General features: G+C 36.4%; 1 protein-coding gene across 5 annotated transcripts in view; it reads left to right on the plus strand.

Annotated features, from left to right (window-relative positions):
• PPARA (peroxisome proliferator-activated receptor alpha) overlaps window positions 1–15855 on the plus strand; it is a 40497-nt gene extending 24642 nt beyond the window's left edge. For 4 of the 5 annotated variants that reach the window (XM_009323646.1, XM_009323649.1, XM_009323647.1 and 1 more), the window contains 5 exons: window positions 1044–1204; window positions 2574–2712; window positions 5266–5468; window positions 8385–8832; window positions 10557–14216. In XM_009323646.1, coding sequence (XP_009321921.1) covers window positions 1044–1204; window positions 2574–2712; window positions 5266–5468; window positions 8385–8832; window positions 10557–10804 — 1199 coding nt within the window. In that variant the 3' untranslated portion in view covers window positions 10805–14216. Of the gene's footprint in view, window positions 1–1043; window positions 1205–2573; window positions 2713–5265; window positions 5469–8384; window positions 8833–10556; window positions 14217–14782 lie in introns of those variants that run through there. The other variant, XR_663595.1, reaches the window with a different exon arrangement.
• The last annotated feature ends 182 nt before the right edge of the window (window positions 15856–16037 follow it).

Consider the following 16037-nt stretch of genomic DNA (forward strand, 5'->3'; position numbering starts at 1 on the left):
GAGCAAGGCTTCTATTGCTAGGTTATCTTAGAAGTAGACATTTGTGTTACCTTCCTTTTAATATCTGTTCAGCCTTTCTACTGATGTGCAGGAGCACGCTTTCACTTTGAGAAAATCTCTTTAGAAAGAGAAGTTGTCTAACTGCTTTTTAGGCCTCAGTTTAGATCATAGTTTAAAACTCTGAGTAGCTCTTCAAAAGTCGGGGGGACCTTAAGTGTATCTTAAGTGTAACTCTCAGCATGAGCTAGGAATATGTCTTTTGTCATACCATAGCAATAGATCTGATGCTAAACGCTACCGCACAAGAGATGGAAGATGAAAGGGCAAGATGAGGTGTTAATAACTTTTCTGGAAAGAGCGATTGACAGGTTGAACGGATATTGTGATACAAACTTGAAGTCATGGGGGGTTCAATTTCATTGTGGCGTTGTTTTTTTCTTTTTATATTTTGTACTATTTGTCTTGAGCAGTAGATACATGTTGAATACTGCTTTTCAGTTTCAAATTTACGTTATTTGTGAAGACGGTGTATGTGCATTTTTATGGTTAAGAAAATTTCCTTGATTTAAATGAAATATTAATTCAGGGGTTTTTTAGTTACTTATTTTCAGTTTGGGATAAAAAAATCTCATGTTTGCATGAAATTGAGAAACGTTTGAAAACTCCAAGGTAAAAAATGGAATGCAGGAAAATCAAAAAAAGCTTGGTTTTCTCTTATTTTGTGTGGTGAATATTTATTGAATCCTCAAGAACCATTATCACCCTTCTAGTTCTTGTTATCAGAGTTACTTCAGTAAGGCTTTTTGTTTGTTGACATTGTATGTCTCATCAAAATTAGCAAGGTACACCCTGTATTTTGTGTTTGCACTGTCAATATAATTATTAATTATTTTTTAAACACTTATGGCCAAATTATTAGTTCACTTAATGACTGTTAACTCACAATTATTTTTTAGAATAAGCTCATTTTTGTGTGGTTTTAGTATAGAAATGGTATCAATCTTGACAGTATAGTATTTATGAAGTGTTCCTTTTTCTTTTAGACACCCTTTCACCAGCATCCAGTCCTTCATCCATTAATTTTGCCACAGCTCCAGGTAGCATAGATGAATCACCCAGTGGAGCATTAAACATTGAATGTAGAATTTGTGGGGATAAAGCCTCAGGCTACCATTACGGAGTACATGCTTGTGAAGGTTGTAAGGTACAGTCATAATTTTCTTTTTAAGAACCTAAATCATGTTGCTTTATTTACAGGGTTATATGAAGATAAACATTTGTTACATAAATGTTTAATTAATATAATTCTAGCCATTACAATTATTTAAATAATAAACATATCTGTGATTTTTTTTTCTGAAATAAATTGTTCAGATACCATAACTCAATACCAGACCTTCATCAAGCAGGGGCAATTCACAATGATAATTTTAATGCTGCTTTTCTGGATATAGTTAGTTAAACACTAAAACAACTTAAAACACTAAACTGTGACCAAAAATCAAAGCCTACTTGCTCCACTAGTGTTTTATTTGTGTTGGGAGTATGGCTGTGAGAAGCATGCCAGTTTGCTACGTTTCCATTATAACAGTAACAAATCCTGAATTTCTCATCTCCACCACATTCTGCCTGAATCACTTAGTATTGAACCTCCTGTGGTTTTGGGGCCCAGTGCATGTCTCTGGGGCAAATTAATGTTATCATTAATATATAATTTTTGGGATTATATGGCCCATGAATTATAAGATTCTTTTCTTTTTCCTTCTAATGTTTTAGTTTTCCATTTTTTTCTAAACTATAATGTCAGGTGAGAAAAAATATTGTATATTGTGTACATTTTTCTTTCACGCACAATGTCAGAACACGGTAATTCGAATATAAATCTTAAGGAATAATGCTAGAATATCTGTTAGAGATGGGGAGCTAATTCATAGTCAGTTATGTCCCATAGTCTAAATGGCATGTTGCTATGTCATGTGAAGCAAAATGTGGCAATGTCTTTTTAAATTGCTAACCCTATGATTTCTTAGTATGAGACTAACCTTACCTTGCAGTATCAAGACACCACGGTAAGATCTGTTGAGTTATAGGCTTTTCTGTAACGCTCATTTTTGTGTCCTTGGCTTTTCCTATACACTGTGCTGTGTTATCATACCCCTCGCATTTGCTGGATGAAGAAAAGGTGTTAAATCTGTGTGTTTGTGTGACTTACACATATGAAAGATGAAGGTTATTTCTGACAGAGGACACAGAGAATGCTTACAAAAGCAATATGTGACTGTTTTGCTTAATCCTTAAGAGCAAATCTGCTCGGGTACTCTGGGCTCTTGGTCCTCTCCCAAGAAAGAGGGCTGAGATCTCCTCCCTCCTTTCGTGTTTTCCATTCTATACATGCGTTCATACACACCGCATACACATTGCATAGATTCTTACCTTTGGACAGGTTATGCTTTGCTTATTGTTTTGCTAGTGACATCAATAAACAATAAAAGAAAAAAAAATTACCAGTATGATTGAAGTTTAGTAGTCAACATTCTTTAATATTTCATATTGTTTTCTTAAACTTTTTATAGGGTTTTTTTAGAAGAACAATTCGTTTAAAACTCATCTATGATAAATGTGATCGCAACTGCAAAATTCAGAAAAAAAATCGTAATAAGTGCCAATACTGTCGTTTTCAAAAGTGCCTTTCAGTTGGAATGTCACATAATGGTAGGTAAGAGTGCCCTTAATAATTTGTTTGTTCCTACCCAGAGTCTGCTTCTGGAAGCAGGCACCTGGATAGCGTTTTTACTTACACGTATGAGTTGAACCTCAGATTTTTACCGTATAGATCGTGGCAGGGGACTCCAGTTTCCCTAATGAGTAGTTAATGTAATTGATAGGCAGCTGCCAAATGTACTGTTATGAGCTTTACACAATTGTGCTGGATGTCTGTTTGTCCATATGAATGTTCATTTAGTTGCTTTCTTCACCCAGAACTTTGGCACCATTACTCCCATTGAAACAGATTTCAATACTGGAAGAATTCTGATCAAGGGCATTGTAGACGAGTAGAAGGAAAACAACTAGCTCATTGTGGGAGGGAATGACATAGGATAGAAATCTGTAGGAAACCAGACTTCATTATTTTTCAGGTTACAGTGCAACAGCTCTTGGGCAGATGGTTCAGGGAGTGTGGGGGGAGGGCGAAGATCTGTGCTGACTGTGGAGCAAGAATCTGGTAGGTTGCTTGTTAAATGGAATGGTAAAAATTCAGAGCATTTAGATATCCAGTTTAAAAATTATGTTATTGTTTGTGTTAATGATTTAAGATAAGGCTGGTAAGCCTGTGGCTTACAGGCCAATTTCAACCCACAGGGCAGTTTTATGCACAGTATGTAGCTTGCTAAGCAACTTTGGAAAAGAGGGAGAGGCCAAGCCATGAGAAAGCACATTTTGGTTGGCCAGATGACAGTAGTTTGCTTTCCCTAAGTAGTTCTGATAATGTCAAGGCTGATCTTGGGAGCAGGTGCAATTTGGGAGTAAGTGAAAAGTGGGTGGAAATGCTGGGCTAGGTGAAAAGCTGTGGGTTAGAAGAAGAACTTCCTAAGGAAACTATGCAGTCAAGATAGCTGGGGTGGGGATGTGGTTGGGGAAGCTGCCTGTGACATTGTAGTCTAGAGTCCTAGCAAGAGACACTGGAAGAGTTAACTTTCTGGTTCTGGGGAAGTCTGGCTCCCTTGTGGTGAGCCTTGACTGAGATTGAGGTCCATTGGGAGAGGGTTGATAGTCTCTACAAGACGTGATCACCTTCGTGAAGCAGCAGACTTGGGAAGAGTGTGCCAGCCAACAAAGTAACATCTCAGGGGCAGGAGTTGAGCAGGGAGCTGTGCTGGTTGGCAGGAATTAACATTTGATTGAAGCTGTTTCATCCCACTAAAACACTGTAGGCAGCTGTGCTCTAGCTGAAGGGAGTAGTAGCAGTTTTACTGCAGCAAACACATGGGAGTCAGTGGGGGAAGGAGATGACTGCTAACTTGCAGGTGATACTTCTCAGCAAAAGAGCTAGAACCAGATTTACAGCCACAACCTTAAAACTGTAAGTTTCAGTTTAGAGCAGATATTCTTCCACTTTTCCAATAGACCCATGGCCAGATTCTGAACAGGCCTTCCATGTTGGGGTTCCATTGAAGTTCAAAACTGTATTTCAGATCACGCTTAGAGTCACCTCCTTATGTCATGAGATAATTCCTTGGGCATCTTGAAGGGCTAATTCTGCACATGCTCTGAATTGCTCAGTCTAAGCGGTGAGGTTCTGTCCTCTCACTGGTTAGATGCTGTAATGCGGTAAGAGTAACCAGCTATATTAGCCATCTCAAAACCTTGCACAACATCAGAGGGTAAGGCCCCTTTTAAAATGGAGCTGTTTTAGTTTTAAACTGAAACTGAAGAAGGATGTGGACATGCCTATTTTATTGCTAAATGGCAAGACCACTTGCCCAAGAACTGGGAGACCTCCATATCCAGTGGTGTTTCAAACTCGCATCTCCTGCCTCTCAAAAGAATATCCTAATGACTAGATTGGATACTCATACTCTATTCTTATCCTCTCCAGCCTTGAAGGGCTAATTTATTGAAAAAAGAAGCATAAAATGCTGGGTCTAGGAGGAGGTTTTGTTGACTATAGCCTTTGAGCATAAATCTGGGTCTCTGGTCTGTTTTGTTCTCACTGGACAGTACAGATATGTTGAACTGAACATTCAGTGCATAAAGAACTGAATGTCCCAGCAGGTTCAGAATCAGCAATGGGATTCGGGCCCAACTCTGTTGCAGTGTTGCCTGCGGACTAACTCCCCAGGCAGCTTTCCAGCTGGCATGTGTGCTCTCTGCCAAGCTCCTGACATGAGTTCACTCAGTTTTTTAGAATTCCCAAGGTGGACTTTGAGTTTCACGTTGGGAGTTGTAGAACACAATACGGAGAAAACAAAATACGACTACTTAGGTAATGTAAAAGGAAAAAGGCATGCATTCTAGCTCATTGCAGATACCAGTTTGTGTTTTGAAACATCTGATTACCTTCAGTTTAGCATATTGTCTTGATAATTAGTCACTGACTATTTTGGAAAGGATGAGATTTTTTCCCTCATGAGTTTATCATGATATAGATACTACCTCTACCTCAGTTTTTCTAGACAGAAAGTCTTACTGCTCTAATCAGCAACGGTAAAAGACATAGGTTTTTCTATAACTTATGTTTGTTTTACAATTATGTCTTCCCATCAGCAATACGTTTTGGACGAATGCCAAGGTCTGAGAAGGCCAAGTTGAAAGCAGAGATTCTAACAGGTGAAAATTATGTAGAAGATTCAGAAATGGCAGATCTTAAATCACTTGCCAAAAGAATTCATGATGCTTACCTGAAAAACTTCAATATGAACAAGGTTAAAGCCAGAATCATCCTTGCAGGGAAAACTAATAACAATCCAGTAAGTACTTTTGCTGTAACTGTAAAGTAAAGCTGGCAAGTACATAAGGTGATTACAATAACTTGTTAAACTCTTCAGCAAATCTTTTAGAAAATAAATATTATGCTAATAACAGACATGAAATATGCAAAAAGAATACCTGTAGTAAATATGGTTGCTTTTAGCCACTATCAGAATAATAGGAAGCTTTAGGAAGATCAGGTGATTACCTTGTAAATGGAAGCTCATAACCTTAAATTATAGTAGACAAACAAGGGAAAGAAAATTAATTCTTAATCAATTAAAAAAGTGACATCTGAATGTGAATACCTCTTGGTATGGGTGTGGGAAATGGTTCAAAACTGATTTTCTATTATGACAGTGAAAAAAAAACCTTATAATGTTTTTCCGCCACAAATGCCAGGATAAATACTGTTGTCTTTTAGGGTATCCAGGAGCTCTGTATGACTTTTGTTTTAATCACAACAACATTAATGGCAGGAGGGGAAAGAAAACTTGAGTTTGTAATTCTTTGTTTACAGTTCTGGCCATTTCCTCACCTGGCCTTTCTGGTCTTTACTGTATGGTTACTTTGAAAGGGAGAAGCAAGCAAGGTTGTGAAGACATGTATGCTGTAGAGGTTATTTTTCTTTCAGGATAATTTAGCCAAGGTCTACCTAATGCTATCAACTGCTTTTTGTTTTGTAGCACACGAGATTGTATAACCATTGTAAGGACTGACTTGTTTAACTTTATGCATAATTTTTAAAAAATCTGTTGTGATTTATGTTAATTATATGTAGAAGATAAGTATCTTATTTTACCAACAATTTTAATTTCAGCAAAACTTTGCAGGGAAGAGGTTTTACATATGCCACAATAAAACCCATGTAACTGTGCGGATGAGTGTTATAAAAATTGTAAGCAAGCTGTCTTCTAAATTATGGAATTTGGCATATTATAGTCTAGTCTAGCCAAGCATACAGGCTTCTATATAAAAAGAGAGATATATGAATAATCCCAGTCTTTCATTGGATTAAAGAGAAGCGTAAAATTAAGGACAGGCTTAAACTTTTTTGGGGGGTACAAGCTGACATAAGCCTACAGTAAATACCAAGCTTTAACACCTTACCAAGTAGGTATCTGCATAAAGTCCTTCTCGAGCTTGTTACCACATGTCAGAATCATAAGTTACAATATGTATCGTACATGCAGGGATTCTAGTTTTTGTGTCCGCATGTATGCGATCAAGGCGCTCAGATTATAGTCATCCGATTGACTAGCTAACAGTGGCTTGCACGTGTCTTGGTGAATTTACAAGTAAAAATCAATGAGGAGTCAGACCTAGTATGTTATAAACAGGCTGCTTCCTCATTCTTCAGTATGCAAGGAGGAAGAGAGGTTTTTCTAAGCTATTTCATCATCTCTTGGGAAAACAGACGTTTTAATTTTGACTTTTTAATAGAAAAAAAAGGGGGGGGTTGTTGTTGGTAATTAGTAATCCGCCTGTTTCTGAACAGTGCATTAACAGCTGATTTCAGTGAATCCTGATTCTTGGCACCACTATAATTCATTTCAGAATGAACTAGCATTTTTCATGATGACAAGGTATCGTTTTTAGATTTAGCTCCTAAGTCCTTGGCCATACCTATTTTCTGCATAGTGAAATGATGCTAAATTCCAAAAAGATTTATGAGATAGTCTACATCTTTTAAAGGGTTTAGAAATGTGGTGGGTTTATTGCTTTGCCACTTTCTGCTCATATCCACATGCACATAGAAAGTTCTGTTCTGTATAACTCTAAGTACTGAAGTGAGATGGAATGTGTAGTTGCGATAAGCATTTAAAAAATGGACAACTGTGAGAAACTAGCATGTTTGACAGTTTTCTAAATGAAATAAGTGAATTCTATGAGTTTCTAACAGAACACTAAGTGTTCCTCATGATATTTAATCTGAGATGAGCAAAACAGCACCGGGAAGGTGCTTTGCTTAGCATTAATGGAACTAGATTTATGTTCGAGGTCAATTGCCATGACTTTGGTAGGCTGGGAAGCATTGGGTTTTGTTGTTTTTCTTTAGTGGGTTGTCCTCTGTTTTGATTACTGCTCTTCAGATATGTATCAAAGTATTTTTGAGTTCTGATTGTTCTTAAGAAAGTCTGAATGCTTTTTTTATATGAAGTTTTAAGAGACCAGCTCATCAGTTTGTAATGCACGTACCTTTTTAAATTAAGGGGGTTATGGAAAAGACCATGACCAAGACTGAAATTTTGTGTTGTCTGGCATTCTAGTGGGATTCTGCGTTTAGGGATGACTCAGCACTAACTGTAGCTAGAAAGATGAGCTGAATTTCTGTGGAAGATCAGCTGGGACATAGTCTATGAAAATCTCATAATAAAACACAAGAGTAGTACAGGGTTCACGTTCTTGTACAAATACGCTGTCCTATATTTAAATGACTGTCTGTATTCCCCCTAGGATACTTCAGGAAAGCATCATGATGTGCATCAAGTTTAGTTAGTTTAGGAATCGATAGGACTGTAGGCAGAGTAACCTGGACTTCTGGAGAAGGTAATACAAGTCTTTTGTGAACCTTCTGGGACTTGCTCTGAGATGGATATATGCATACTAAGCACAGTACTTCTGGATCTTCACTATAACTACTACATAAAACTAGATTAAAGATATGTCATACATATTTACATTTTATTATTTGCATTGTTGTTTGCAGAGCAGACTTGTTCTCAGATACCGCAGTTTGTAGTTCTGTAATACGTGGTTTGTCTTTATGCAGAAATATGAAAGAACTCATGGTTTATTGATAGTTGAAGACTGAGTAGCATGAAAGTTAAACTTTATCAAAATTCCTATTCTTTAGGAAACGAATGATTAATAACCATTATTTTGTAACTGAATTAGCATTTTTTTCTCTGCAGCCATTTGTTATACATGATATGGATACCTTGTGTATGGCAGAGAAGACCCTGGTGGCAAAATTGGTAGCCAATGGAATTCAGAACAAGGAAGCAGAAGTTCGAATCTTCCACTGCTGTCAGTGTACGTCTGTAGAGACTGTCACAGAACTTACTGAATTTGCCAAATCTATCCCTGGCTTCTCCAATCTTGACTTGAATGATCAAGTGACACTGTTAAAATACGGAGTTTATGAAGCCATATTTGCCATGTTAGCATCTGTGATGAACAAGGACGGGATGCTGGTAGCCTATGGAAATGGTTTTATAACCCGGGAGTTCCTGAAAAGCCTGAGAAAGCCATTCTGTGATATAATGGAGCCAAAATTTGATTTTGCAATGAAATTCAATGCACTGGAATTGGATGATAGCGATATATCCCTTTTTGTTGCTGCCATCATTTGCTGTGGAGGTAAGCACTACATATTTGTTCTTTAAGGTAGTAAATTTTAAAATTTTCTTCATGTGAATGAATAATTTTAATGGAAAAGCTTATATATTTCTTGAAGATTCAGTTCTACCACTAACAGTGTCATTTTCCTTTTTAGTATGTTTCATGGAAGATACTGTGTAACTGTTAAGTCTTGATCCTGTATTTTGCTTTGCAGAATCGTAGATGTGCTTGGAATTACTGTTTAGGCTCACTTAGAGAGGGGTCTAGTTACTCTCTGTTTTTAAAAGTGGGATGTGAAGAGTGTTGGTGGGGTTTTTTTGTTTTGGGGTTTGGAGGATTTTTTTTTTTTTTATGTTTAAGGCTGTGTTGGAAACAGTATTTGTATCTGCCAAATGGGCAGAAAAATACTATGTAATGAGACTGGAGGCAGGTGCAGATTATAGCTTTGCTCATCTCTGACAGTTGCTGATTGCATCATGTAATGAATTCTGCACAAATGCACAGCTCTGATGCACTTCCTGTGTTCTGATTTTAATATCACAGGCTATTTTAAAAACACAGCTTACTTAGCTAATTAAAAATAATTAGCTAATGGTATTTTTTTTAAATTATTTCATAGTACCTAAGGATATGGGGTTTGGATTTTTTTTTGTTTTGTTTTTTTAATGCCTGTTGTTTGCACTCTTTGTGAGTGAAGGAACACAAATGTAATCCTTTCTTTCCTCCAGAAAGTAAGGACGTTCATATTTAAGGTTAAATTCAAAACTATCCATAAGCATTTTGAAAAAGGGAAATAAAAGATCAAGAAAGTTCCAACAACTGCTCCCGCCTGCCTTTTCTGCATTCTGCCATACTCATAGAATGTTTCACTGCCCTGGTTGCATCCTCAGCAATTACAAGAAGAGAGGTACAATCTGTAGACTTTCATGTGCTAGCTTAGACAGCATGTTTCCATCAAATCTTGAATTACTTTTGCATAATACATTGGTGTTCTGATGTTTTCAAAAGTGAAGAGAGTTCTTTGCAGGCAAAATGTTCTTGGTTTTTTTGTTTTTCGTTTTTTTTTCCCCTCTATCCTTCTCCTTGGAACTAGCTTAAGTTTTCAAGTAACATGTTTAGTCTGTTGTCCCAACTTCTTACAGAGAAGTTTGATCTGGAGAGTGAAGGTATTACAGGACTGTAAGTAGCTGAAAATGAGATCATATACTAGAAAGTGTGAAACATCCTTAACAGGTGCATCTCTATGTCCTGTCAATAACTTGTGCTATGGCAATATACATATGGGAACCAAGAGTGAAAGCCTATTATTTACGTCTTGCTGTATTGCTACCAAACTTCAGGAACTCCCTAGAAATAGCCACATGCTTTTTTCTCCATCCTTACTGTTTGAATTCTGTTATCAGGACATATAGAACATAGAACTGGATTCCTAGGCGGGATACTTCTGCTGGTTTTTGGGGTGAGAGAGTGGTGTGGGGTTTTTTCTTTTTAGCATGGGTTGTATTTAGTAGTATGAAATCTCTCCTCAAATAACTGTGGGCATTGAAAAAACTTTGGCCAAACTGTTTTGGGTTTTTTCCCTTCTTTTCTTTTTTTTAAAACAATTCATTTTGAGCCTTATTGCCCTCGGTGTATAATGTAAATATACGTTGTAGCCTACAATATAGAATCTATAAAGTAGCCTACTTTAAAGAATAATTACAAAATTATGACATGTATTCTTTTGTTTGTTTTGAGAACAGATCGTCCCGGTCTTGTAAATGTAGGACACATTGAAAAAATGCAGGAGAGCATTGTGCATGTACTGAAACTTCACTTGCAAACTAACCATCCTGATGACATCTTCCTCTTCCCGAAACTTCTCCAAAAAATGGCTGACCTCCGACAACTTGTCACAGAGCATGCTCAACTTGTTCAGATAATTAAGAAGACTGAATCTGATGCACATTTACACCCTTTACTACAGGAAATCTACAGGGATATGTATTAAGGATTTTTAGTATTTTTTTCCACCATATTTAAAGACGAGCAATACTAATAACAGATGGGAGCAAAACTACTTGCACAGTTATCTGCTGTTCACTCAGTCCAGAGCATGAAAAATCTAAAAGCTGGGTAACTGGAGTGTTACACTGCTTTTGGTTTGGGATCTTTTGTCTTCTTTTGAAACAGTTCTGCAGAAAAATACTGATCATAGTGCTCATGAAGTGTCTTACAATGGTTCTTTTATTTGGAGAATTGAAGATTGGTAAGGAATACATATTTGTACAATAAATCAGAATGCTAAGTAACAGAAACGAACAAAATCGTATTTCCTCTTGGCTTAGTCATTTTAGAATTAATATAACAAATTCAGCAAATTCTCTCCAGGTGTATGCACAATCATAAAGATTATCCACTTTTGGCTAATGGTAATTACTGAGAACCAACTAACACTTTTTCTTACAGCAGTCAGTCTAGGCGTATCAAATGGTTGGACATTACTGTACATACACTTCTAAAAAATTTGAAAGACCTTTTATCCGCTGCTGCTTTAATTCCATGAAATGCAGTACAGCTTCATATAGTATTACATTACTATACCTTAGGATTAGCATGTTTAAAAGATGGTTCTCTTATGAAATGAAATAAAATCTGAAGAGTTATCTAAAATACAGCAGAGATGCTCCATTCAGGTGTTTCTTGAAGAGTAAATGTGATAAAGCGATGGAACCCTTTTTTCAAAAGTGTTTTAAGGAAATATGAAAATGTCTGTGAGGAAAAATATATCCTACCATGTGTATTTTGGAGAACTTGTAATAGCTCAAGATGCAGTTTTGAACTTAAAAATACTATTTTGAATTAGAAAGACATTTGGAGAGACTGAAAAATCTGATCCTAGCCCAGAAAAAAGAATTCCAACTGCACAGCATTCTAGTGCAGTGACAGCTTACTCTGAAGAAATGATTGTATAGGAAAGGCACCTTCTTTCTTGGCAAGTATCTTGGCAGTATAGAGTTGTTTGGACCTGTTTACTTTTCTGATGAGTACGCTGTTTCATTTTTTCCCAGTTATCCACTCAGATAGATTTCTTTCTATTCCTTCTTAGGCCTTGTCAATAGAAGTATTAGATAGATTATGTCACCAAATTTTGTCCTTGTCCTTACAGCCATAGTGGATAAGGTGACAGTATTACCAAGAACGGCGTTGGTAGGTGTCAATTGTGTAATTGACAGCACAGTTGACAGTAAGTTTATCATGTTCCTGAGAGCTAACTATGATTTTACAATGGTACTTACTCCTGATGCAAAATAAGCTATAAGGAAACTGCTTGACTTTGCCATTTTACAGGATCGTTTATCAGAGAGTACTACACAAAAGTGCGAGCTGCATGCAAGACACTGTGCTATTTCTTTTCCTTTTTTTTAATACGGTAACTTCACATTATTATTTCTTTATTTTACTATTTGTTTCATAACAAGAAAGATCTCGGCAGCCAATCTTAGCATTTTCACAATAGATAAGCTTTCAGTGGCACAGGAGGACACTTTGTACTTGTTTTATTGTAGCACATTTGAAGACTTCAGAATCTTAAACCTTCACTGCAAGAATTAAGTAAGATCGATGAGGTGAGAACATCACACGATGATTCTTATTTTAGTCACAATGTTTGTTTCTTTACAGGCCTGCTGGCATGGCTAGACACTGGATAAATTACAGGTTTAAAAGCAATTTGGTATTTATCCAGGCGATGGTCATTAGCAGAGGTTTTAGTGTCAGATATATTTAGTGTAAAATATTGAAGCATAGGCCTCAAATTTGGTGACCAGCCGGGGCAGGATAGAAACAATAAACGTATGTGCATAAAACTCTCTCCCCTTCCCTGTCGCCAGTCAGCAACAGGAAGACTAGGCCTTACGTTACAGCTACTTCTAATGCTTCATTAAGAGAAGATTGTTGGTCTTACCAGGAAACAGGAGATGAGAAATAGGTTGTCTTTTGTGTCTTACAGCAGTACGTAGTATGCCCTCAGAAATAACGAGGATTTTAGCAATGATGCTGCTTTAGTCTTCAAGTCAGCCATGTTTTGCTAAGGAGCTGTGGGGTTTAGGCATAAGACACTGAGCATTGAAATAATTGATACGCAATACTGCTTACTCAAAAAAATTGTCAAAATATCAGGCATTCTGTGATAGCATACTGAAACTCTAATAGCCAACTGTTTTAAGTTTATCTTCTAAAAAAAGTATAAGCCAAAATTTTTTTCCCCCAAACCTCATATTTATGCAAAGGGCAAATTTCAAAGTTGTGTTCCATAGTTTGGGTGTGCTGAAGTTTCTCAGAAAAATCAGACACAGTCAGTGTGGACAAAAACTCTTTTTCCTGCTCTTGTTCTCAAAGTGGCTACAACACTTTACTGAAACTTTTAAAAAACATGGAAAATTTAATAACAAAGACTTAAATTCTCAGCAAAACTATAAAGAACTGGAAACAGCATCATTCAGTGGAAGGCATAATGTTTAGCTATATTAGCAGCTGCTTGTAACAGGTTCCTATTATTGGCATTAGGAAAGTGCGTAATTTGCAGTTTTCCTGTTCCAGATCCATTTTGTTTTGTTATTTGAAAACAGCAAGTGTTTTTTGACTAGTTCCTTGGACCCTGAAGTTTGATTTCTGTTTTAAATTAAATTGCAGGCCTTTAATGAAAAAAAAAAATGGAAAGAACGCATCTCTGAATTACAGAAATATGAACAAGATGTTAACATAGCCTAAAATTCTGGATAGATTCCACTGCCCGCACTGCTGCACCGTGCACATACCCACAGTCTCTTCAAAGAACGACACAGGGCAGACAATTCACTTCCTGAGTGTTAATGGGCAAAAGAAGTTCTTAATCGCTACATTACACTTTTAATGAAGTACATTAGCTACTTCAGAAGGTGACTGCAGCAGGCTTTTGACAATTAGATTTCAAAATGACTCAGTTTGGGTTAGTTTTCTTTTTGTGAAGTTTGCAATCTGAACTAGTTTGAGATATATTACTGAGGAGCCTTCAGCATCTCCAACCTTGTACAGATCATCTAATATTTTAAAATACCCATTCTATGGAGGGAATAAAGTGATCGGTTTTTAGGATTAAAGAAGTATTAAAGATTTACTGGCTTGTTAGGTATAGTTTTGATCTGATTCTTATCAGCATAACTTATTTTACTATCATAGCACCGAAGAACTCTGGTTAGCAACCAGGTACCCACAAAGAGCTTAAGACAAGAGACAACAGATGGATAGAGAAAAATCCTAGGAAACAATGGTACGACTTAATTTTTCAACAAACCTACAGCTTACTCATTTTTGAGGGTTGTTTGGGGTTTTTTTTAGTTATTTATTGGGATGCCCCAGGTACTTTGACAAAGGGGAGGGGGGGGGAAAGGAAGGTTTTACATCAAGTGTTAGGGAAATCTGATGTTCATTTTTATCTCCTTCTTAAATATTTTCTTTAAAGGTGTACTGTCTTTGGTGTAACAGCACATAACTGCTGTTTAAAAAAATCAGTTACTTTGTACCTTTTTAAATGTCAGAATCCCACTTTTATTTTAAACACAAATTGACAGACAATAGATAGGAATGTTTTCCACTTACAGAAATTGAATCTTTCTTCACATTTAAAGAAATCTCCTTTTTTATTTAATTGCCATTTCCATGTGCCTTTGTGCTTTGGTTCTAGCTAGCTGCTAGAAAGCTGAAGTGTTGCCAAAGAGCATATTTTTGCATTATTTCTGGCCCGCACAGATTTAGGAAATACCAGCAGTTGCACTAAGTCCGTTCTCATGAGAGAGCTAGCACAAGTTTGCAAATCAAAGAGCTTATAATAAGCATCTAAACATTTGTTTGTTTATTCAAACTGCTAAAACTTGGGGAGATTTATTCATCACGAGAGCTGGGTCACATACTATTAAATTTGAATTTCCTCCTTATTTCTCATGGAAAGCCTGGACAACTTATGCACCATCTTAGGCAAAGCAGTTGGAGAAGATTACACTGTAGCTGCCTGTACTGTGTCTGAAGAGGAACAATTTCAGCTCTGTCTCTCCTTAAAAGCATCCATCCCTGTTACTTAGTTGAAAATCTGCAACTACATTTAACAAATGCATTTGCAGCTGTTGTGATATTGCTTAAGCATAAGGTCTTACAAATAACGGCCCGTCCCTGAAAACCCTGATCCTTTATTAAGTGTTGAAATGTAAGGTGTAGTGTAGTAGCTGGTGCTTGTTTGTATCTCAAGTGCTTTCTTGATAATCAGTTGCATATATTTTTTTTAATCTAGGTTTAATCAGCTTTATTATCCTTCTTTTACTAGAGATTTAAATTATATGTGGGTTTGATCTAAGTTTATTGATATTGTTATGTATTGTGGGATTTTTTTAATTTAATGTAATACTATTTCTTCATGTTTCAATTTGTAAAATACAAGAATATAATTGCAAGCTATAAACTTTCACTAAATTATATTACAGAGGTGCTTTAAGAAAAATATGTAAATTATTTAATTTAAATATTTGTTTCATACTTTATCTTGTGAACCCTTTTGTACAGTGAGGAAAGATTTACTTTTATGGGGTAAGGATGATGGGCCTGAAGTCAAAGACAAACTGCTATTTATTCCTGTTTGGTCTCTTACTGTATCATTTGTGAAGAAGTATCATAAATTCTGCAACTTATCAGTGTTTGGTATTGATAACTGTAACAAAATTTTATAATATATTTTCACATAGAACACAGACTTCCTTTTATTTAATTTTAATAAAAGTAAGTCTCGGTGAGGAAGAGCTGTAATCCCAAAATTGAGTTAATATTTTTAACGGTTTAACTCAAGTTCACCAATATGGAAGATAGGCGATAGAACTAAGTTCATCTTTGCTTTACAGCACGGTAGTTCGTTTTCCTTAAAAGTCTGAGAAGAGAGCTAAAAAGATCTACAGCCTGTTAGTACTCCATTACTGATATTTTCTGAGGAACTCACTTGTGGCTTACTAGAAATAACAACGTGTATTCAGGATTACTTCCTGCAGTTTTTGTAGATGTATTTTAAAATATGTAATTTGGCAGTGCAAAACAAACGGTTGAAATGCCATTATTGGTTTTTCTACGGGAGTGTTCCCTTTAGGATTTTAAGTAGAGATTAATTCAGAATCTGTTCATAGGGATTCTGTGTCCTGTGATTCAGATGTGACAGTCTGTGCCTA

Source organism: Pygoscelis adeliae, unplaced genomic scaffold (genome assembly GCF_000699105.1).
Source record: "Pygoscelis adeliae isolate BGI_AS28 unplaced genomic scaffold, ASM69910v1 Scaffold215, whole genome shotgun sequence".
NCBI classification, from domain to species: Eukaryota; Metazoa; Chordata; class Aves; order Sphenisciformes; family Spheniscidae; genus Pygoscelis; species Pygoscelis adeliae.